The following is a 22,417-nucleotide window of genomic DNA, read 5'->3' on the forward strand; positions in this document are numbered from 1 at the left end:
CACACAGGATCTCTGGAGCTCAAGCAGAGTGACCACCTGGTTCTTTGTCACCTCTCTTACTAAGGCTCCCGGTGGGCTCTCTCTCCTGAGTGGACGTTCAGGAACGTCCCTCAGAAGGAGCGGGATCGCGCGCGTGCCCGCGCAGCGGCGTGATCCCGATGCGCTCGTGTCACCCAGACACGGCGCATCTCCGATCGGCAGGAGGGCTCTGCGATTGGCCCTCCTGATCACGACGGCCGTGTCGAATCACAGCCGTCATGTGATGTAAACACAGAGCCGGTTGGTAGGCAATCGGCTCTCCTCTCCTCACACGGAAGTTGTCAGTGAGGAGAGGAGAGCGGATCGCTGCAGCCGGCTGGTGATCAGTGAGTATGAGCTGTTTTTTACAACTTTTTACTCACTGATCACCAGTCTAGTGACCCCACACATGTAAAAACACAAAACAAACACTAAGTAAACACAAAATGTCCCCAAAACACATGTCCCCACATAGTAAAAACACCTCCCCCACATATGTCCCAGTAAAATCACATGTCCCAATGATTATATGCACACATATGTCACCTGCGCACAACTGTACATAATCATTTGCGCACATGTGTCCGTGATCACACGAACCAATTATTATACACTTAACGGGATTTTTTTTTACCAAAAACATGTAGCAGAATACGTTTTGGCTTAAATTTATGACAAAATTTGATTTGATTGGGTTTGTTTTAAAATAGAAAGAAGAAAATATTGTTTTTTTTTCCAAATTTACGCTCTTTTTTCGCTTATATCGCAAAAAAAATAAAAAACGGAGTCAAGAATAAATACCACCAAAAGAAAGCTCTATTTGTGTAAACAAAATGATAAAAATTTAATTTGGGGACAGCGTAGCATGACCGCGCAATTGTCACTGAAAGTGTGAGAGCGCTGAAAGCTGAAAACTGGTCTGGGAAGGAGGGGGGCGAAAGTGCCAAGTATTGAGGTGGTTAAAAACCTTTAGCGCATTTGATCACATTAACCTTGGTGTGATCAAATACTTTTAAGGGCAGAGGAGGTCTGAAAGACCCCAGATCTCTCCATAAAGAGTACTAGTCACATGCTTATTGCTGTCACAAGGATGTTTACATTCCTTGTGACAGCAATAAAAGTGATCAAGTAAAAATGCCCCACACATGCGTAATGGCGAATGCACACAAACAGCAATTGTCCCACCCATATTAGGTATCACTGCGAACGTCAGATCATGGGCAGTAAGCACCAGGCCTCCTGTGTAAATCTAATGTGGTAAGGCTTTTAAAGCATTGCCTACAGATAGTAAAATTTTGTAGCCATTTGTAATCGTTGCATGGGCGTGCCCAATTTTAAAGAGTGGCAATTTTAAAGAGTTTGGTATCCATTTACTCAGCGTAATCTTTTGTACTGTACCAAAAATTGGGTTATGGTTTTTTTTTTTTTTCAAAATAAAACAATAAAGTGTATTGCTATCAAAATAACGTTTGAAAAACCACTGCCCAAATACCGTGTGACAAAAAATTGTAAAACACCATTTTATAGTCTAGGGCCTCTGCATTAAAAAAATATAAAATGCTTGGGGGATCCAACTAATTTTCTAGCAAAAAAAAAAAAAAAAAAAATACTGAACAAAAAAAGTGTTAAACAAGCAAAAACATTTTTTTTAAAGGTGAGATTGCTGTTTTCTACTGGGTAATATTTACCCCTCTTCCCATCTTAAAGAAATGACAGGAAAGGAGTGGAAATATCCCCAGTGGGTCATTACTATTGTAATCTTTCTTCACGCAAAATATGTTCCAAATAAAAGTTGGATGACGTGTCAAATGGAGGCGCCATACCTAATCCACAAAATCTGCACTTCAATGTATGAAGGAATACTGGTAGTTTACTGTTACTTTTGAATGTTATGGTTACGTTTTGCCCTAAGATGCAAGTATTGGCCCCAAAACTTTCTTTCATATTGGATAGAGTAGGGAGGAGTTAAAAATCACTGTTACTGCTTTGTTTTGCCATGTCTTATTAGGGAGATTTCTATCCATTTCCTGTATTGCAGACTCATCAGGAAGTGAGAGGATTATCTTTCCAATGTAGGGGAACCCCCCCTTAGACAGTTGTCACAGGAACAAGTGTTCATTGTAAAATTTCTCCTCCATTCCTGTTCTGGTGACAACTCAACATTTTGGATTTTTCCATCACGTTCAGTAACCGGGATATTGGTAATAAGGCCAATTAAAGAGTATGAATCTTCCAAACGGGGACACGGGCAGGAGTTCTAACCCCTCGCCACTCTGTATGAAACTTTAAAAAAAATGCTGTCTTTAGTTAGAAATACATTAAGGCTGTCATCGCTGACCTCTCCCTAACATGTTTTTTGCCTGGCTTTTAAGCTGACCCCGTGGCAACATTAACCTACAGAAAACACTAAGATACAGAAATTTAACGCTAAAAATTTTATTTATAAAAATCTGTATTATATTTTACCTGTCCATCTCCACTCTGACGCTCCCCTGTTACAGCTCCTTTTGTCTTAAGCTTTTCCTCTTTTGTGGTGGTGGTGGCAGCGGTGGTGGTGGTGGCGACGGCGGTGGTCTCCTCGACAGCTGTGTTTTCTGGTTTTAGGGTAGCTTTGAGTGCTTCCTCCTCACTTAAGTGAGGCTCTTCCTCCTGAGGGGAAAACAGCAGAATATACTCATCTTTCCTTTGCTCCTCTGTCGCTCTGCCAGGAGTTGAAGGTACTGCCAGGTATGAAAAGCATGTAACTTCCTTCACATCAAAGTGCTGGGCCAATCAGTGCATATCTTGGGACTTCAAATTTGCATAAGATTTTGCTTTGGTGGCTTAACAGAGTTGCAGCAGAGCAAAGGCAGATAAGTAAGCCTAGGTTCACACTGTAGCGATGCAGGAACCAGCACGATCCCAGTGCCGGCTCCTGCATCACATCTCTCCCACAGGCAGTTCACACTGCCCTCTGCGAACCGCTGCAGGTGTCAATACAACATTAATGACACCTCCAGATCAGTTGACTGATCGCATTGCGAACTGTGGATTCGGACAGGAACCGGATCGCATGGGTGAGAACACCCATGCAATCCGATTCCAGTACGGGAATGCGAATTCAGCCATACAAACTGTATGGCTGAACTCGCATTGCACAAACATCGCATGTGATCAGTACAGCAGTGCGAGCGCGAATCACATGCGATGTCTGTGTTCGCTACAGTGTGAACCCAGGCTAAATGCTCTTTGAGAGTACAGGTTAACATTAAGTCATGTAACTGAAAATTCTGCTTATTAGTGGTTTAAATAAACTAAGTCTAACTCTAGGTTCACGTCTATGCGGTTTTCAGGCGCATTTTGCAATTTTGAACATGCTTTTTTCTCTTTAACAAACTGTGCATAGCTAGTCGTTAAGGAGCAGGCCAGGAAGCCGGCCGCCACGTCCTTAACAACTGATGAATCCTCAGCGGTCGTGGGGTCCCCCCCCAACCCATACTAGACCATGCCAAATTAAAAAAAAACCTGGAGCATGCAGCCCGGCAGATCTAGAAAGGGAGGGGAGAGGAGCATCCTGGACCATACCAGATCACATACCCTCAACAGTATGTACCCCATACTCATTCACATGGGTGCAGAATCTGTGGCCGTCCTCCCCGCAACCACCAGCCAGGGTTGTGGGGAAGAGGCCCTTGCGCCCTCCTTTTCCTGACCTGCCGGGCTGCATTCTGGCATGAGGGTCTGGTATGGATTTTGAGGAGGACTCCATGGCATTTTTTTTTTTTAATTTTGGCGTGGGGTTTTCTTCAAAATCCATACCAGGAACACATGCCTTCCCTCCTGTCAGAATGGCGATCTGTCTTGTTTACATAGGCAGACTGCCATTCTGCCTTGCTGCTTGATGAATGGCAGGTGCTGGCAGATGGCAGGTGCTGGCAGACGTTGAGTCCATGGTGCCCGCCACTAGGTTCTCGCTGTGTGCGATTACAGTGGGGGCAAGCCGCCAGCAGCTCACATGCGCTCCCCCTACCAGGAAAAGCTGGATCATGTACATATACACGTGATCTGGCGCAGAGTTTTACTGCTATAAGGCAGACCTTATGCAGTTAAGGATGCAGCGGCCAGCTTCCTGGCTCGCTCCTTAACCAGCTATTCAGTTTGTTATGGAGAAAAAGAGAAAAAAAAAAAAAAAAAAACGTAAAATGCATGTAAAAATCCATTAAAGTTTATTACACACAGAACGCAATCTGCAGAGTTTCTAATCCATATACAGTCAGACAATCACAGCAACATGCAACTGCTGGAAATCACAATACAACTCTGTGAAGGAGGTTAATCCAACTAATAATGAGATCTGTAACCCATCCTGGGTAATAATTTCCAATCAAGTTAAAAAGCCCCTGTATAGTTTAAGCCTTAGGGTGACCATAAATGGTCTGATAATCACAAGTGATGGTCCCAGATTCCACACAACAGAAAATATTCAATTAAACTAGAGCAAAAGTGGAGCAAATGCACAATTTAACCAATTAGGTATAATCTAATACAGCTACTAATTGGTTGCTACCACTTCATCTGCTCTTCTTTTATAAATTAGCCCTAAAGGCTCTTTAACACAGAGCCCATCTGCTCCGTTTAGCAAGAGATCCATGAGCAGATCCCCTGCTGAACTGGAGCTGTATGGGATGGATGTCAGGTTTTTGACATCTGTGCTCATTTAGTTTGTGTCCAGGCAGACCCATTATAGCTGTATGGGCGGCTGGATGTAGAGGCTACCTCTGATTAGTCACGTTTAGGTACTGCATGGACTCAGAGGTAGGCGAGTGTAAACAAACACAAGTCAGTTTAGATCAGATTGTCCAGAGAGTTGCATGGAGCTTCCAATCAGGTCTGCCTAATAAACTGACAGGCATACATGATCGGAAAGCCCATCTAAAAGGGTCCTATAAAAGTTTAAATGTTCCAAGCAATCACAAATGTCCTTGTAGCATAGTCAACACTGCAGCTGCTGGAGCTAATCAGAAATATAAGGAATTTCAGGGCAATGTATGAAAGTGTCAGGCCTTACAATGTGAATGTTTACTGCAGTGGGCCCCAATTGACATTGATATTTATGAAGTGTTATAGGATTGAGGCAGCCAGTGCCTTAAGGCATGGAGTTATAACTGGAAAAGCATTTTGAAACCATGCCAATGTCTGCCCTCTCCTGCTAAGGTATGCCCCTTTTTTACAGCATTGTTCCATCTATTCCAAGTGTAAAAAAACTGTCAGGAGCAACACATCTGCCAGAGAGATATAGGCCACATAAAGCAGACTGACCAGTTATGAATGGGCTGACTTTCAGACTATAATAAAAGCAGATTCAATGATTTACAAGCATAAACAGATCTCCTAACGACTATTAGTTTTAGGATACTTACTTCAGACTCCTCAGCACTTTCGTAGTCTGACAACACGGCTGTAGGTAAAGAAGACAGAAAAAAAAAAAAAAAAAAATAAGAAGCCATACACATAACTGTACAATGCTGCAAGCTAGTTCCACATTTTCATGCTGGCTAACATCTCAATAGAGCTGCAGCTGCAGAGCTGGCCGACTGTGAAGCCAAACTCTCACTTGTCCCAAAAACAAACACACAAAAGGGCAATCACACAAGATGAATGGAGTCTTGTCCATTCATGCAACCACTGTCTCATTCTGACTCTAGCCATGCAGCACAATAACTAGCGACAGCCAGCGGGCTTGGAAAAAATTAGGGCCAGTTACAAGTTGTTGAGCATTGCAATTGAGCAGTTCATGCAAGGAGACCTAAGGCATCATTGACACAGGACGCACTAAAGAGTACGTCCATACTCACACGGGGATGCACAGGTGTTCGTTCATCCCGATGTAGGCAGTCTTACTGATGTCAATGGTGCTGCCAATTTGACATTCACATGCGTGCACAGCCCTGAACGCTTACCATTTGCGTTCTGGGCCAAGCAGGGCATTCTCTTTAGTACGCCCTATGTGAACGAGGCCTAAAATATCTTGCACCTGAACTGTAAACATCTTGCATCGAGTGGTAAAAAAAATTCCACTAAGTCGATGTTAGAGACTTTTGGGCACTTATGCAATATGGCAAAAAATCGCCAGAGACCGGATCACTAAAAGTGCAGGGCGGATGCTCACCTGCTTTGTATTTGTCACTCTCTCGCTGGCTGGATCAGCGAGGAATTGCTATCTTGCTGCCTAAAATGTTGTCGGAGTGGGTAGCAAGAGATCAATGCCATACAAGCAAGGAGGGAAGTTTTTCACCAGTCAACATGTCCTACACATCCATTCTGCCACTAGCAAGTTTGCACCAACAGCAAGAGTGCAGGCGTGACATGGGCATAAAATGTGGTAGTAAGAATTTTTTTTTTCATAGAATAACACTAATGAAGAATCAGAACCAAATGAAACCATTTCCAAACAGTTAAAAAATGTGACACGTGCCATGCACTCAGCACACTTCAGAATTCTGTTCTATTACATAAATTGGACTTCAAATACCTGTGGAACATGCACTTACCATCACCATCGCCAATACCATCTTCGCTTTCCTTTAAAAGAAAAAAAAAAAAAAATTAATAAAGAAAAATGCAATCCCGTGCCCATACAGGTTTGGTGCATTTGCTTTTAAACTCCTATAGTTTACAATAATAACTTTACCACCAGATCATTAAAATTACTGTAGCTTTTACTCCTTTATGTTCTGACAGGTGCCAAAATATTTCGCTTCCAGCAGAGTCTAAAAATATCTGCACGTTTGTGTGTTTAGAACTAAACAGTGTAAACCTTTGTAAGTAGAGGTGTAGGTTTAAAGCTAAAATACACAATACAGTTATACGTATGGATAATGAGAATTGCATGTTAACCCCTTCACGCCAACTGTAAGCAAATATGCAGCCTCGGCTTGAAGGGGTTGTACCGGGTGATGCCACCGGGAGGCCCGCGCAACCAGCAGACACGTCCGCCGGCTGGCCGAAGGCCCAAACAAAGCCAGAATCGGCTTCCATTGGGTCTCGGAACTAGTAACCCGGAAGCGATGTCATGGCATCACTTCCGGTTTACTCGGCTGCCGATGGCGCCGATTTAAAAAAAACCCTAGTATTCCAAAACGCAGATTTTGGCGTTTTGAATACTTTTAAGTGCAAAGGAGGGATTTGGGGTCTTAGAAACCCCAGATACCTCCATAAAAAGAGTACCTGTCACTGACTATTACAGTCACAAGGATTGTTTATATTCCTTGTGTTAGCAATAAAAATGATCAGAAATTTATTTTAAAAAGACAGTGTAAAGAAAAAAAAAATATTAAAAAACAAATACGAAAAAAAAAAAAATTTCAAGTGTCCCGTCCCTCCGTGCTTGCGCACAGAAGCAAACGCATACGGAAGTCAGGTCGCAAATGTAAACGGTGTTCAAACCACACACGTGAGGTATTGCAGCGATCATTACAGCGAGAGCAATATTTCTACCACAAGACCTCCTTCTGTACCTTCAAACTGGTAACCTGTAGAAATGTTTAAAGCGGCACCTGTGGAGATTTTTTAAGTACTGTTTGTCACCGTTCCACGAGTGTGTGCAATTTCAAATACATGACATATTAGGTATCTTTTTACTCGGCGTAACACCATATTTCACAATATACAAAAAAAATTAGGGCTAACTTTACAGTTTTGTTTTAAATTCATGAGTGTTTTTTTCCCCCAAAAAATTGTGTTTTAAAGAACGCTGCGCAAATACCGTGCGACATAAAATATTGAAACGATCACCATTTTATTCTCTAGGGTCTCTGTTAAAAATTCTCTCTCTCTATATATATATATATATATATATATATATATATATATATAGTTTGGGGGTTCTAAGTGATTTTCTAGCAAAAATTACTGATTTTAAATGTCAGAAAAAGGATTAGACATAAAAGGGTTAAATAGACTAGCATGCAGCTAATTTATAAATGCCTTAAAGAGGAAGTAAACCCTGCAGGGGGGGAGAAAAAAAAAAAAAAAAAGCTTTCCCCTTCCCTGCAAAGTAAAGGCATAAAGAGCTACTATGCATCGCATACTAGCACATTATAGCATATAGAATACTAGACACCTGCAAACGAAGCCCGCATCATCCCCGCTGCAGGCGGCATCCATGTTTGCCCCTCTTCCTTCCGAGGCCGCAGACTCCGGCTATGTGTCAATCCCCCCGCATGCGAGGGGGAGCCGCCAGTCACGGCGCGGGCGGACGTTCCTTCAGAGCGCATTGCGCCGATTACATAATTGGTGCAGTGTACAGTAAATATCTCCTAAACGGCACACGCTTAGGAGATATTTACAGTACCTATTAGGTAAGTCTTATTCTAGGCTTACCTATTAGGTACAAGTACTACAGGGAGGTTTACAACCTCTTTAACATGTATATAATTTCCACATGGATTGGAACATGTTGGGAAAAAGGTAATGTAATTACTGGGACCATCTGTCCCTCCACATGACAAATTAAAGTGCAACTCCAGCCTTATATATATTGTGGATGGGTCACATCCTCTGTCAGGTTTTAGTTATTATTATACAGGATTTATATAGCGCCAACATTTTGCGCAGCGCTTCAAATTATTTGGGGAGGTTTTCTTTTCCCTTTTTGCTCGGGTACCAAAGTGGGGACTTTAACAGGAACACAGATGACTAACAAAGCTACATTAGGCGACAGTGCTATTAGCACAACAGGAAGTCACCATGAATTTCTCCAACAGGGACACTGTAGAACTAGACTGCAGTTCCACTTCGAATGGTATTATACTTTTCACTTAAAGTAACACTAAACCTTCAGTTTTTTGTTTTTTTTTAAATAACAAAGAATGTATACTTACCTGCTCTATGCAATAGTTTTGCATAGAGCAGCCCCGATCCATCTTTTCTACAGCCCCCCACAGGCTCGCTTTCAAGCCACCCAGTCTGCGTTTATAGACACAGACCGGGCAACTTGGCTCCGTCCCTCGGCACAGCATTTGACAGCTATCATACTGACCAATGAGGAGGAGGGAGACACAGCAGTGAGAGTCGCTGCTCTCGGGCAGGTCGCTAGCTCGGATTGGGCGCAGAATATTTTTTACCTTAAAAGTGTTTGTAACCTTTAAATGGAGGAGAGACAGCGGATGACGGAGGCACGCAAACTGATCACAGTATCAGGGGCTCAGCAGCCATGATAAATGTGGTCAGTTTACAGAGGGGTGGGGAGAGCAGGATCAGCCAGGGTTTTTTTTTTACAGCTTACAGAGGGACAGGTTAGACAGCACACTGTGATGTTTAAGGGCCCTTTCACACTGGGGCGGCTTGCAGGCGCTATTGCGCTAATAGCTCCTACAAACCGACCCGAAACAGCCGCTGCTGTCTCTCCGGTGTGAAAGCCCCGAGGGCTTTCACACTGGAGCGGTGCGCTAGCAGGACGGGAAAAAAAGTCCTGCTAGCGGCATCTTCGGAGCCATGAAGGAGCGGAGTATATACCGCTCCTTCACCGCTCCTTCCAATTGAAATCAATGGGACAGCGCGGCTATACCGCCGGCAAAGCGCCTCTGCAGAGGAGCTTTGTGGTGGTTTTTAACTATTTCTCGGCTGCTAGCGGGGGGTAAAACCGCCCCGCTAGCGGACGAATACCGACAGTAAAGCGCCGTTTACAATAGAGGCGTTTTACCACCGACGCCGCCCCCGCCCCAGTGTGAAAGGGCCCTAACCTGCTATAAGGAAATGGGATCTCTTAAAGCGGTAGTAAACCCAGCCATAAAACAGTTTAATTTCCGTCATGTGCCGGAAATGCAGCACTCCCATTGGTTGTGCTCTCAACCAAACTGTCAAACCATCCAATGGCTGGTGTCATAATTGATCACATGTGCAGCATCATGGCAGTTGTAGATTAAACAGAGGAAAGATGGCAGCTTCCTTGGCTGAAAACAGGAGGGTTTACTTACACTTTAAGGGTTACAACCACTTTTGGGCCACTTTCACACTGAGGTGCTTAACAGGCATTTTAAAGCTAAAAATAGCGCCTGGAAAGCGCCTCTCCTGTCACTCCAGTGTGAATGCCTGAGTGCTTTCACACTGGAGTGGTGCGCTTCAAGGATGCTAAAAAAAAAAAAAAAAAGTCCTGCTAGCAGCATCTTTGGGGCACTTTAGGAGCGGTGTATACAAAGCTCCTAAAGCGCCCCTGCCCATTAAAATCAATGGGCAGCCCCCTGCAAAGCACCTTCAAAGCTCTTCTTCGGCAACCGCGCTTTTAACCACTTCACCGGCCACTAGCGGGGGTTAAAAGCACCCCGCTAGTGGCCGAAAAGTGCTGCTAAAGACCGCTTTACCGCCAACGCCCCCCCACCCCAGTGTGAAAGTGCCCTAAAAGGTAAAAAAAAAACTGCCATAGATGGATAGAATTGCATTCATTGTAGTTCATATGACGGAGATCATTGGCCCTTTTACACTGAAATTACAGTTCATCTCTAGCAACTAACCCATAAAATTTACATCATACGAACAATCACACTTCTCATACACAAGCACATTCCCTGTATACAAATTCCCAGTATACACATCAGCACAGTGCAGTTGAGTGCCATCATTCATCTACAGAAAAGCTTTGGTACACTATAGAGAAAATGGCAAATTATCTTATTCAGTCCTATAAAGATTTAAAAGTTTAAAGTTCAAGAATGCATGGATTTTTTCCAAGCTTCTCTTTATCATCACATGCTTTAACTTCATGCAACAAACTGCCATGAAAAACCCCTAATTTTTTTAAACGAAGTAGTATTTATTGCACCTAGTACAATCACTTCCCTATCCCTGATGTTTTCACACATGTGATCAAGTCTGTCTGAAGAAATAGACTTTGTTGATCTTCTATGAAGAGCACAACAACATGACTATATCAAAAAGTAAGTCAGAGGAAAACTACAAAACATGCACTACAAGGCCCTGACAGACTGTCAGTTTTAGATTGTAATTGCCAGTCTGAAAAGCAGCAAATTCAGCAGAACTCACAAAGCATTTTACAAGCTTAGGCTAGAACTACATTGGCGATTAAACCTCTGATAGTGAGAGATGGAACTGCTATCGACAGTAACCTCATTTGAAGCACATTAAAAGCAAAGTCCACCTTTCACAAAAAAAGAATTAATGAACATATATTTGCAGCAGAGAAATGTACATGCTTTTTTTTTTTCAAAAAGAGCCTGCAAGGCATTGCACCCACATTACAAGGCTGGGCTTCTCCAGCCTCCTCCTCCAGCAACTTGTTTGTACCGAGGTATGGGACCATCATTTAGAGAGCTGGGTGCCAATCGACTACGATTGTGGTGATCACCTTTTGTTCTATTGAGAACTACAAAACCTCCTGCCGTGGTGGCAGACAGGACTTGCAGTTCATTCTAGGGTTGTCCCGATACTAGTATCGGTACTGATACCGAGCATTTGCCCGAGTACTTGTACTCGGGCAAATGCTCCGATGCTTCACTCGATACCTGGACAGTCAGGGTGATCAGTGCGGAGGGAGAGTTACAAGCACCAATCACCCTGTATAGATTTCAATAAAGCCTGACAGCCGTTTCTCTGCTTCTCTCTCCCCCCCTTTCAGCTGTTATAGTGAAATCTACACAGCGGTGATCAGTGTTTGTAACAGTCCCCAAAGCTGCAGCGATCACTGCTGACTGTCCCTGCCCTGTATCCTCCTCCAGTCCCCCTCTGTTCTGCTGCTGTCCCCCTCCGTGCTCCTCCTCTGCCCCCCCCCCATTCTCCTCCTCTGCCCCCCCCCCCCCGTTCTCCTCCTCTGCCCCCTCGATCTTTCAGGATGGTGAGCGGAGATAGGAGCCAGTAAATCTGGCTCCTTCCTTTTCCGAATGGTCAGTGATAACTGACTCTCTCCATTCACATAACTAAAACCTCGCAACCTGCGTTTACAATGCTTCAGTTTATGAATGGAGAGGAGCCTCTGTCTCCTCTCCATTCATTTTCAGTGCAGCTGAGGCTGCTGAGAAGGGGACTGGGAAACATGTGTCCTCAGTCCCTTTCCCTGTCTCAAAGGGGAGATGTCAGGGGTCTGTTAAGACCTCTGATATCTTACCAAAACCCCCCAACAGGGCTAATAAAAATAATTAAAAAAAAGAATAAAAAGAAATTTAATTGTAAAAAATAATAAAAAAACAAAAAAAACAAAACACTGACACTGTCCACCCCCCCCCCCCCTTTATAAAAAGAATGCATTGTAAAAAAAACAACAAAATAAACTGTAAAAACAAAAAACTACTGACACACGTGCCATTGTCACATGACATTAAAAAAAAGTATTGGTATCGGCGAGTACTTGGAAAAAAGTATCAGTACTTGTACTCGGTCTTAAAAAAGTGGTATCAGGACAGGACAACCCTAGATTGCAAATTTCAAAAACTGACAGCTGCTGCAGAGAAGAAGAACCCCGTCCGCTATCACAGGAGGAGGAGTAGTTTGGGGGTTGGTCAGATTTTTTATCATATTACATCCCAAATAGGACTGTAAGCTGTACTCGTGTTTACGATAAGACCACTGCATACCTAGTACCACAGCATACAACAATTCACTAGGGATGCACCAATACCGACCAAAGGAAAGCACTAGTGGGCAGTTTAATAAAAATTTTATAACTCACATTAAGTACATATCTGGTCAAATGCAAAATCTGCATAGTGTCCCGGTCCTGCCGGTGGAGGAGATTTAGAGGCGGTCAGCCCCCAAGCTGACATCACTTCTGCCCTACATCCACAGGGGTCCCAGAACTTCTCCTCCAGACCTGTGGGCACCTCCAGTGGCCATGATTTTCTATCATCGGCAGGACTGGGACACTATGCGGATTTTGTATATGTACTTAATGTGAGTTCTAACATTTTAGTAAACCGCCCACAAGATGGTGCTTCCGTTTTTACACATACACACACCAGCGGTGGGGGAAAATGTATGCAATTCGGAGAGGAATCGCACCGCATTCCTGTTGAAATCGCATGCAATTCTTTGCTGTGCAATTTCCGCATATTTTGTTTGTACTGACGCAAAGTGCACCGCAAAGTATTGGTACTCTGTATAGGGGGAGGAGTACTTGACCGAAAGTATCGGTACAAATAAAAAAAAAAAAAACACACACACACAAAAAACACAGTATTGGCGCAACCCTATGGGAGGCTATATGCTGCCTGGGCGGAGGAAAGCCTGGGCACTGGCATTTATGTTGAACGGACTTGGCCAACCGTTTGCAAGGACCCTAAAAAGGTAACCAAATTTGGCCCAAAATACAATGCTGGCAGTGTTGGTGTCAGTGTCACAACATCCAGTTCTCTCACAATCTATACAGACACCTCACTTCCTTATTTTCAGTACACTGGTACTAAACAGAAAACATATTTCTCTTGTAATGCCTGTTAGAAGCAATACCTTATATGCATCAGAAGAACATAAAGCCACACATTATCCCCATATCTCACTCCCCTTCTATAAGTGCAGAACATAAATGATTGATCATGAAGAGGCCAGGGTTCTCCCATACTGCAGACAATAGATCTCTGCAATCAAACAACATTGCATCCCACATGTCTAGTGTTGGGTACAGCAAGTGCATGCCTATAGACTGGAATGCCATTTCCCCTGTTTAGTGGGCCTCTACATTCTGTGCGCTTTGATTGGGCAGCCTATGCAAACAGCACAGAGTAACTCCCCCCCCCCCCCCCTTCATTCCTCTGCACACAAGGCTTCTACAACTACACACTACACTGTGCGGTTGATTTACTAAAACTGGTGTGCACAGCAACCAATCAGCTTCTAACTTTAGCTTGTTCAATTTAGGGCCGGAACAACTAATCAATTAATCGACAACCAATCAATTACTATTTTCATAATCGATTAATCGGGCAGTAACATAAATGGGGGTAAAAAAAAATAAAATAAATAAATAAAAAAAAACAAACTAAAATTAGCCCTTTAAAGTACAAAAAAGAACAATTGCTACTGTAAATATTACTTTCACTGTTCCACGGTAAAAAAAAAAAAAAAAAAAAAAAAAAAAAAGGAACCCCTTACAGTAGCGATTATTTGCTCTTTTTGTACTATAAACGCCTAATTTTAGTTTTTTTAACCCCATTATGTTACTAAACGTCTTAGGCCTGGATCACACCTATGTGTTTTTTGGTGATTTTTGCAGAAACCCACTCCAGTTTAACATGGTTTCCTATTTACAAGTTCACTATACTTTTTTCAGCTGCTGCGTATTTGTAAAGGGTCAAGGACTTTTTTCAACACAAAACAGTGCTTTTTTGGTTCAATACACTTCAATGGAGAAGCTGAAGAAAAGCATGTAATGCGTTTTGGCAGCAATTTGTGTTTTTTAATCTAACCAACAACAAATAGGCCAAAAAAAAAAAAAAAAAAGCAAAAACGCGAATCACAGAAAAAAAACACGTGCGCAAAAATCAAAACGCACAGCAAAAACAGATCAAAAGCAAACTGCATAGGTGTGTACCGAGCCTTATGCTGGCCACACGGATCTATTGTCAGACAAGACTATTCATACGAAAAATCTTTTTACTATCGCTGAATGAAAGAATTTTGTTTGAAAATGTCACTTGCTTTTAACATTCTGTTTTAAAACAAATATAATTTCTGAATGAAAACTACATACACTGTCTAAAAATTCATTTGACCAAGAAGTTTTCTATTATTTCTAAATTTTCCCGTCACTGTGGTTGAAAACAAACGTCGATCTGACCCCACTAACGATTAGAAAATCGAACATTCTTAAAATTACTTTTTGAAGGAAGATATTGTTTTTGTATGGCCAGCATATAATATATTACAGTTCTGCAAAACAGTCTAACTTTTTTTTTTCCTTTAAATAAAAATTGATCTCTGAGTCTGATGATATTTACCAGATTCAACCTCTAATAGCATACACAGTATATCTCCTCTAATAGTATATACAGTATATCTCCTCTAATAGCATACACAGTATATCTCCTCTAATAGTATATACAGTATATCTCCTCTAATAGCATACACAGTATATCTCCTCTAATAGTATATACAGTATATCTCCTCTAATAGTATACACAGTATATCTCCTCTAATAGTATATACAGTATACCTCTTCTGTTATTCTCAGAGTGGATTAGAGATTTTGCTCCCTAACAATATAGTTGGTTATTTATATTGATCACTGCATAGAGATATTTAAGAATAAATTGCCTTTTTTTTAAACTTTACATATTAACTAAATTATACACCACACTTTTTTTAAGGTTATTAACCGATCAAAACAATAACCGGCCAACTAATCGATTATGAAAATAATCGTTAGTTGCAGCCCTCGTTCAATTAAGCTTTGACTAAAAAAGAAAAAAAAAAAAGTGGTAGCTGATTGGTTGCTGTGCACAGCTGCACCAAATTTGTACTCTCCAGCTTTAGTAACCCCCTCCACCTCCTGAAGAGGCACGCCACTCAGCTGGTAAACTTGCTCAACACTGCAGGAGAAATTATCTGGAGGTGCATGAACAAACATTATGCTTCCCTGAATACGTTTTTCTGAGTAAGGTCACCTTTAAAGCTGAACTCTGTGACAAGCATGTATTCTTGAATCTTGGTTTGCGTTGTGTATTTCTTCTACAGATCTGTGCAGTAATCCAGCATGCCTTTGTGTGGGAGCTTCCTGTAATAAAGACCGGTCACTGCTGCTCTCCTTCCTTGTGCAAGGTGACTGGTCTTGTCTCCTCCACCTCCTGTCACTGGCCTATGGTGGGTGGAGACTTCTGGGCTCCTCCCACAGTTCTACTATCTGCACAGTGATGATGCCACTACTACTTTTACAAGGTAATATCAGGGTTTCCAAAAGGCAATTGGTGCACACAAAATGGATTTATATTAGGGTTGCACCGATACCAGTATCGGTACCGATATCGAGCATTTGCACGAGTACTTGTACTCATGCAAATGTTCCGATGCTTAATCCAATACCAGTGCGGCAGTTATAATCATCAATCTCTCTGTATAGCTTTTAATAAAGCAGCTGACAGCCACTTCTCCTCCTCTCCCTCCCGCTGCTATCAGCTGCTTTATTGAAAGCTATACAGGGAGATTGATGCTTATAACTGCTCCCACTGCTGCACCGATCATCCCCGACTGTCCCCCAGGTCCTCCTCCAGCTCCCCCCCTCGTCCCAGATCTGTCAGGATGGAGAGCGGAGGAAGGAGCCAGTAAATATGTCATTTACCAGCTCGCCTTAGCTTCAACTTTAACCCTTGTAGTGCAGAGATTACACCTCCCTCCGTACACTAAACACACACTCAGGATTGATCAACGCATAGTCCAAACAGCAATGCCCTGAATGAAAACTGCAGTAAACCCATAGCAGGCCTAGGGATGAGCTTGGGTTCAGACCAAATCCACAAGGAAGCTATCACTCCCACCCAATCAACTGTGACCAGGGCATTCCCTGCCCCCTCCTCCTGCATGTACACAAGGGGGTGAGAATGTGACATCATTACCTAACCTGTCATTGTCCAAATAAGTAAAGGTGCACCGAATGGAAATTTTGGTGCCAAAACCAAAAATGCAGAATGCACTTAGCCAAAAATGACAGTTTTTAACAAATATTTATATTTTTGTATATAAAATTGTATTATATTCAACTTTTTAATTAATATCATCAATTTAAAACTAATTTATTGTTGGCCATCATTGGCACCTTTAGTGCAAGAAAAATGCAGTCTGCAGTCTCTGACCATCTCTTGTATCATGTCTGCAATCTCTTACTTAATGCCCCGGCTGCAGGTGACTGAACGCTTCCTTCTGGGTCTGGACGGAACCCGCAAGGAAGTAGTCACTCCTGCCCAGCTGCGGCCGGGGCATTCCCTGCTCCCATTTTCTCTTACACAAAGCGGGTGGGGATGACATCATTGACCAAATATGGCACATTACATGAAAAATCATTGACTAAAGACCACGTTGCCATATTAGGTCAATGATGTCACAAACATCTCCTACCCCCACAGCGGCACTTACACAAAAAGGGCGGTGGATGCTCGTGACATCATAGACCTAATATATCCATTATATCAATGTACTGACTAAATAAGGCCATGTGGATGAATTAGGTCAATGATGTCACATGCTTCCCCTGCCCTTTTTGGCACATGCCACTGTGGGGAAAGCCTTGGCAGGAGATGCGCGTGACATCACCGCTCTTATATGGCCATATGGTCTTGTTTTGTCAATTACATTATTGAAACGTGGCCATATTAGGTCAATGATGTCATGAGCATCCCCGCTCCCACAGCTGTATGTACACAAAGGGATGGAGATGCTCATGACATCAGCGACCTAATATGGCCACATTACATCAATGTCATTGGCTAAATAGGACCATGTGGCCAGATGAGATTAACCACTTGCCAACTGGGCACTTTTACCCCCTACCTGCCCAGGCCAATTTTCAGGGCTGTCACACTTTGAATGACAATTGTGCGGTCATGCAGCAATGTACCCAAATTACGTTTTTATAATTTTTTTTTACACAAATAGAGCTTTCTTATGGTGGTAATTACCACTGGGATTTTTATTTTTGCTAATTAAAAAGGAAAAAAAAAAAGTTTTTTATAGTTTGTTATAAAATTTAGCAAACAGGTATTCTCCTTTAGGCTGGGTTCACACTGCTGCGGTGCGGGAACGCAGCGAATTTACTGCGGGGGTTCCCGCATCGCACCAACTCGCACAGCAGTTCACACTGCCATATGCGAACTGCTGGGGAGTGTCATACAATGTTAATGACACCCCCAGTTCAGCCCGCATATCGCAATGCGAACTGACAATTCGGACATTTTCGGATCGCATAGGTGTGAACACCCATGCGATCCGATTTTGGTCCGAACAAAAAAAAGGGTCCTGTGCGAGTTTGGACCGAATGCGGTGCGATATCAGCCATACTATCTGTATGGCTGATATCGCACAGCACAGACATCGCATGTGATGTGAACAGCAGTGCGCTGCGAATCACATGCGATGTCTGCCACCGCAGCAGTGTGAACCCAGCCTCACTGATGAGACGGCACTGACAGGTGACACTGATTAGGAGGCACTGATTGGCACTGTTGGGACTACACTGATAATCAGGGCACTGATTAGGGATGCACCCATACCACTTTTTTGGCAACGAACACCGATACTTTTTTTTTTTCTTTTTAAGTAATCGAAGTCTCCATCATCTATCAGTGTGCTATGTAATATTACCATCTGAATGATACCAAGTGATGAAAAAACACAGCACTCCCAACAACTAGCACTGTTGGTCCCACAACTACGAGGGACCCTGCTGTCATCCTACGTCCTCCTCCTCTAATCCCGCTGACAACTGAGCCAGAAGGTATTGGTGCATTTTCATGAGTACCAATACTTGTGTGAATGCCTAGTATCAGTGCAACCCTAGTGTAGATGTTCCTTTTACACAAGCCAGGTATCGGCTCTACTCACGCTGTCAGCATGAAGAATGGAATGCTGATAACCTATTTGTGTTTACATTGTGATGAGCTGTCATTGGACACAGCTGATCATGTGGTAAAAGGGCGCCACAGTGGTGTAGTGGGTAGCACTCTCGCCTAGCAGTAAGAAGGGTCACTGGTTCGAATCCCAACCACGACACTACCTGCTTGGAGTTTGCATGTTCTCCCTGTGCCTGTGTGGGTTTCCTCTGGGTACTCCGGTTTCCTCCCACACTCCAAAGACATGCTGGTAGGTTAATTGGATCCTGTCTAAATTGTCCCTAGTATGTATGAATGTGAGTTAGGGACCTTAGATTGTAAGCTCCTTGAAGGTAGGGACTGATGTGAATGTACAATGTATATCTAAAGCGCTGCGTAAATTGACGGTGCTATACAAGTACCTTAAATAAATAAAAGGCCGCTGTGATTGGCCCTTTACCCTGATCTGCGATCAGCTGTGTCCTAAGGACTAGAGCTGCACAATTAATCGTTAAAAAAAATCGTGATCTCGATTCAACCCCCCTGACGATCTCTATTGCAGAGTTTGCCAATTCTTTCCTATAACAAGTGGAGAGACTTATCTGCTCACTCAGCTGTCAAAAGAAAACATCAGGGCAGTCTGCCAAGTTTTTCATGAAATACTAACTAACTCTTCCTTCTTAGATCAAAGGGATAAAACTTCTGTGTGAAAAAAAAAATCCAGGCAGTCTGCCAAGCGTAAATGCAGGAAGTTTAACCACTTAAAGTCTAAATCTTTTTCTGACACTAGTTGAAGTTCAAATCAATATTTTTTGCTAGAAAATTACCGAATTTATCGGCATATAACACGCACCCCAAGTTTAGGAGGGAATTTTAAGGAAAAAAGCTTTTAGGAGGGAAGTTTAAGGAAAACAAAAAAACTTACATTTAAATTTGCATCAATGCAGCCTCATCAGTGTCCATTTGCAGCCTTGTCAGTGTCCATCTGTAGCATTGTCCCCAATTTCAGCCTTGTCAGTGTCCATCTGTGCCTTGTCCCCCATTGCAGCCTTGTCAGTGTCCATCGCAGACATCTGGCGTTTAAAAATGCCTCGGCCATTCTCGGCGGGACTGCGAGAGCCGCTGAGAACGGCCAAAAGACGCAGAGAGCAGCCGAAAGCTGTCAAAAGACTCAGAATCGGCGGGGGATCGCAGGGGATCGGCGTATCACACGCACCCACGATTTTCCCCTATTTTAAGGGGAAAAAAGTGAGTGTTATACGCTGATAAAATACGGTACTTGGATTCCCCAAACATTATATATATTATAGCAGGGACCCTAGGGAATAAAATGTCAATTGCTGCAATATTTTATGTCACACTGTATTTGCCCAGCGGTCTTTCAAACGCAATTTTTGGGGAAAAAATACACTTCAATGAATAAAAAAAAAATGAAACAGTCAGTAAAGTTAGCCCATTGTTTTAATGTGAAAGATGATGTTACGTAGCGAGAATCGTAAGAGAATCATGATCTATCTTCTAAGCAAAAAAATAAATAAATCGTGATTCTCATTTTAGCCAGAATCGTGCAGCTCTACTAAGGACACGGCGATCACAGAAGATTGTCACATGGTGCCCTCCCAGAACTGGCCAGACGCACTGTAGCCGTCAGTCGACTATAGTGCAGCCAGCAAGCTGTTGACAATGCCGCCAGCATCCCCACCCCTTTGTGTCCCTGCAGCTGTGTGGGCAGGGAATGCTTGTGACATCATTGACCTAATACAGTCACATGGTCTTATTTGGTAAATGACATTGATGTAATGTGACCATATTAGGTAAATGATATCACGGGCATCCTCGCCCCTTTGTGTACATGCGGCCATGGGGTGCAGGGAATGCCCTGGCTGCAGGTGATTGGGGGGGGGGGGGGATACCTTCTTTCCAAACTCATCCCTAAGGCTCCACTCACACCTGCATGTCAAAATTGCACATTTCTGCACACATTTATAAAACCACATCAGGCATCGTTCGTTGTAAATGACATCCACAGCAAGCTGACGTGTTTTTTTTTTTTTGTTTTTTTTGCATGCAAACACTGTAAAATGAGTGGTATAAAAAAAAATGCAGGCAAAACTGAATGCATAAAAAAGCTCCATGATTTACTTTGCTGATTGAAATGAATGGGGTGCACTATGTGTGTTGTGAGTAAAAAGCTAGGTGTGAATGGGGCCTAATAGCAGCCAATTAGAAGCCAGGGCAGTTGCTATGGCTACAGCACCAAGTGTCTCGGCCCAGCTGTCTGTACATCCTCACACTGCAGAGACAAGAACACTCAGTGCATTATCCCTAGTAACCAATCAGAGCCTGCCTGACACTGGTGTGGTCTTAGTAAGCTGAGTTCTGATAGGCTGCTAGGGGTGGCAGCACTCTGCTCCGCTCTATAAGGTAGGTAGGTAGGGGTGTACCTGTAGGTGGTCGGCGTGCGCCCCCCATCCCTGTACAGTGCCGGCCTTTGCACACTTACACACTCGGACTTGTCTCCCTCTCTGACAGGCACCACGACCTCTCGGGGCTCACTTTTCCCCGGTAGGGCCGGCTTCTCCTCGGAGCCCGCGCTCTCGCTGCCGGACTCTTCTTCCTCCTCCTCGCTGTCCTGGGACGCACGTCTCCTCCGCCGCCTCCTGTCCGCCATGTCCGTGAGGAGAGAATCCGCGGGGCTGCACTGGAAACTACACTTCCCGGCGTGCAGCGCGCCCCTCTGTAGAGATGACTGGGGGGAGGGGACTACAATTCCCAGAGTACCATGCGCCGGACCAATCCGTGAGGTGGCTTGTGCAGCGCTTCCGGCGTTTCGTCAGATTAGGCGACCCGTCAGAATTTGTGACGGAAGTGACGTGTTGTGCGGCGATGAGGTAATAATACAGAGGGCGGGGCACGCGCTGTGTGGGCGTGTTGGTGTCTCCGCATTGTGTGTCAGGAAGTCATGTGTGGCACTGGAGGGCCTCAGTGAGAGACCGCCCCATTCTCACAGCAAAGGGCGCCATCTTGTGGCCTGTTCCCAGTATGACATACTCATTACCATTGACTGACAAAAAACTTTCCAGTGACTAAAAGTAGAACCAAAGGCAAAACTTAATTTTTATTTTTCTTTATATAGTAAGGGAGGGTTTTAACTCCTATCAGATTCTTTGTGCCATTGGGGAGATTTCCTGTCACTTCCTATCTTATAGCCAAAACAGGAAGTGAGAGAAAATCAATTCAAAGTGCACGAGTACCTGGTTGTCACCAGAACCAGTGTCCCCATTGAACCATTTCATCCCTATTCCTGTTCTGGTGACAACCCAAAATCTTCTTTAACCACTTCAGCCCTGGATGGTTTTCCCCGCTACATGACCAGGCCCTTTTTTGTGGTACGGCACTGCGTTACTTTAACTGACAATTGCGCGGTCATGCCACTCTGTACCCAAATAAAATTGATGTCCTTTTTTGCCGACAAATAGAGCTATTTTTTTGTGGTATTTGATCACCTCCGAATTTTTTACTTTTTGCGCTATAAACAAAAAAAGACCGACAATTTTGAAAAAAAAAAACAATATTTTTTACTTTCTGCTATAAAACATGTCCAATAAAAAAATGTAAAAAATCAAATTTCTTCATCAATTTAGGGCAATATAAATTCTGCTACATATTTTTGGTAAAAAAAATCCCAATATGCGTATATTGATTGCTTTTGCGCAAAAGTTATTTTGTTTACAAACTATGGGATGTTTTTATTGAATTTTATTTTTTTTTTTTTACTAGTAATGGTGGCGATCAGCGATTTTTAGCGGGAAAGCGATATTGCAGAGGACAAATTGAACACCTAACTGACACTTTTTGGGGACCAGTGACACTAATACAGTGATCAGTGCTAATGACAC

The 22,417-nt window shown here is 43.2% G+C and overlaps 1 protein-coding gene across 1 annotated transcript in view; it reads right to left on the bottom strand.

The window, feature by feature from the left end:
- Positions 1-21,285, bottom strand: part of CASC3 (CASC3 exon junction complex subunit) — a 53,740-nt gene extending 32,455 nt beyond the window's left edge. The window contains exons 1-4 of the mRNA XM_073608001.1: positions 21,022-21,285; positions 6,549-6,579; positions 5,418-5,455; positions 2,485-2,667 (exon numbers count right to left, since the gene is read on the bottom strand). Of these exons, the coding sequence (XP_073464102.1) occupies positions 2,485-2,667; positions 5,418-5,455; positions 6,549-6,579; positions 21,022-21,189 (420 nt within the window). The 5' untranslated portion in view covers positions 21,190-21,285. The remainder of the gene's footprint in view (positions 1-2,484; positions 2,668-5,417; positions 5,456-6,548; positions 6,580-21,021) is intronic.
- Between the last annotated feature and the right edge of the window lie 1,132 nt (positions 21,286-22,417).

This window comes from Aquarana catesbeiana, linkage group LG12 (genome assembly GCF_042186555.1).
Source record: "Aquarana catesbeiana isolate 2022-GZ linkage group LG12, ASM4218655v1, whole genome shotgun sequence".
NCBI classification, from domain to species: domain Eukaryota; kingdom Metazoa; phylum Chordata; class Amphibia; order Anura; family Ranidae; genus Aquarana; species Aquarana catesbeiana.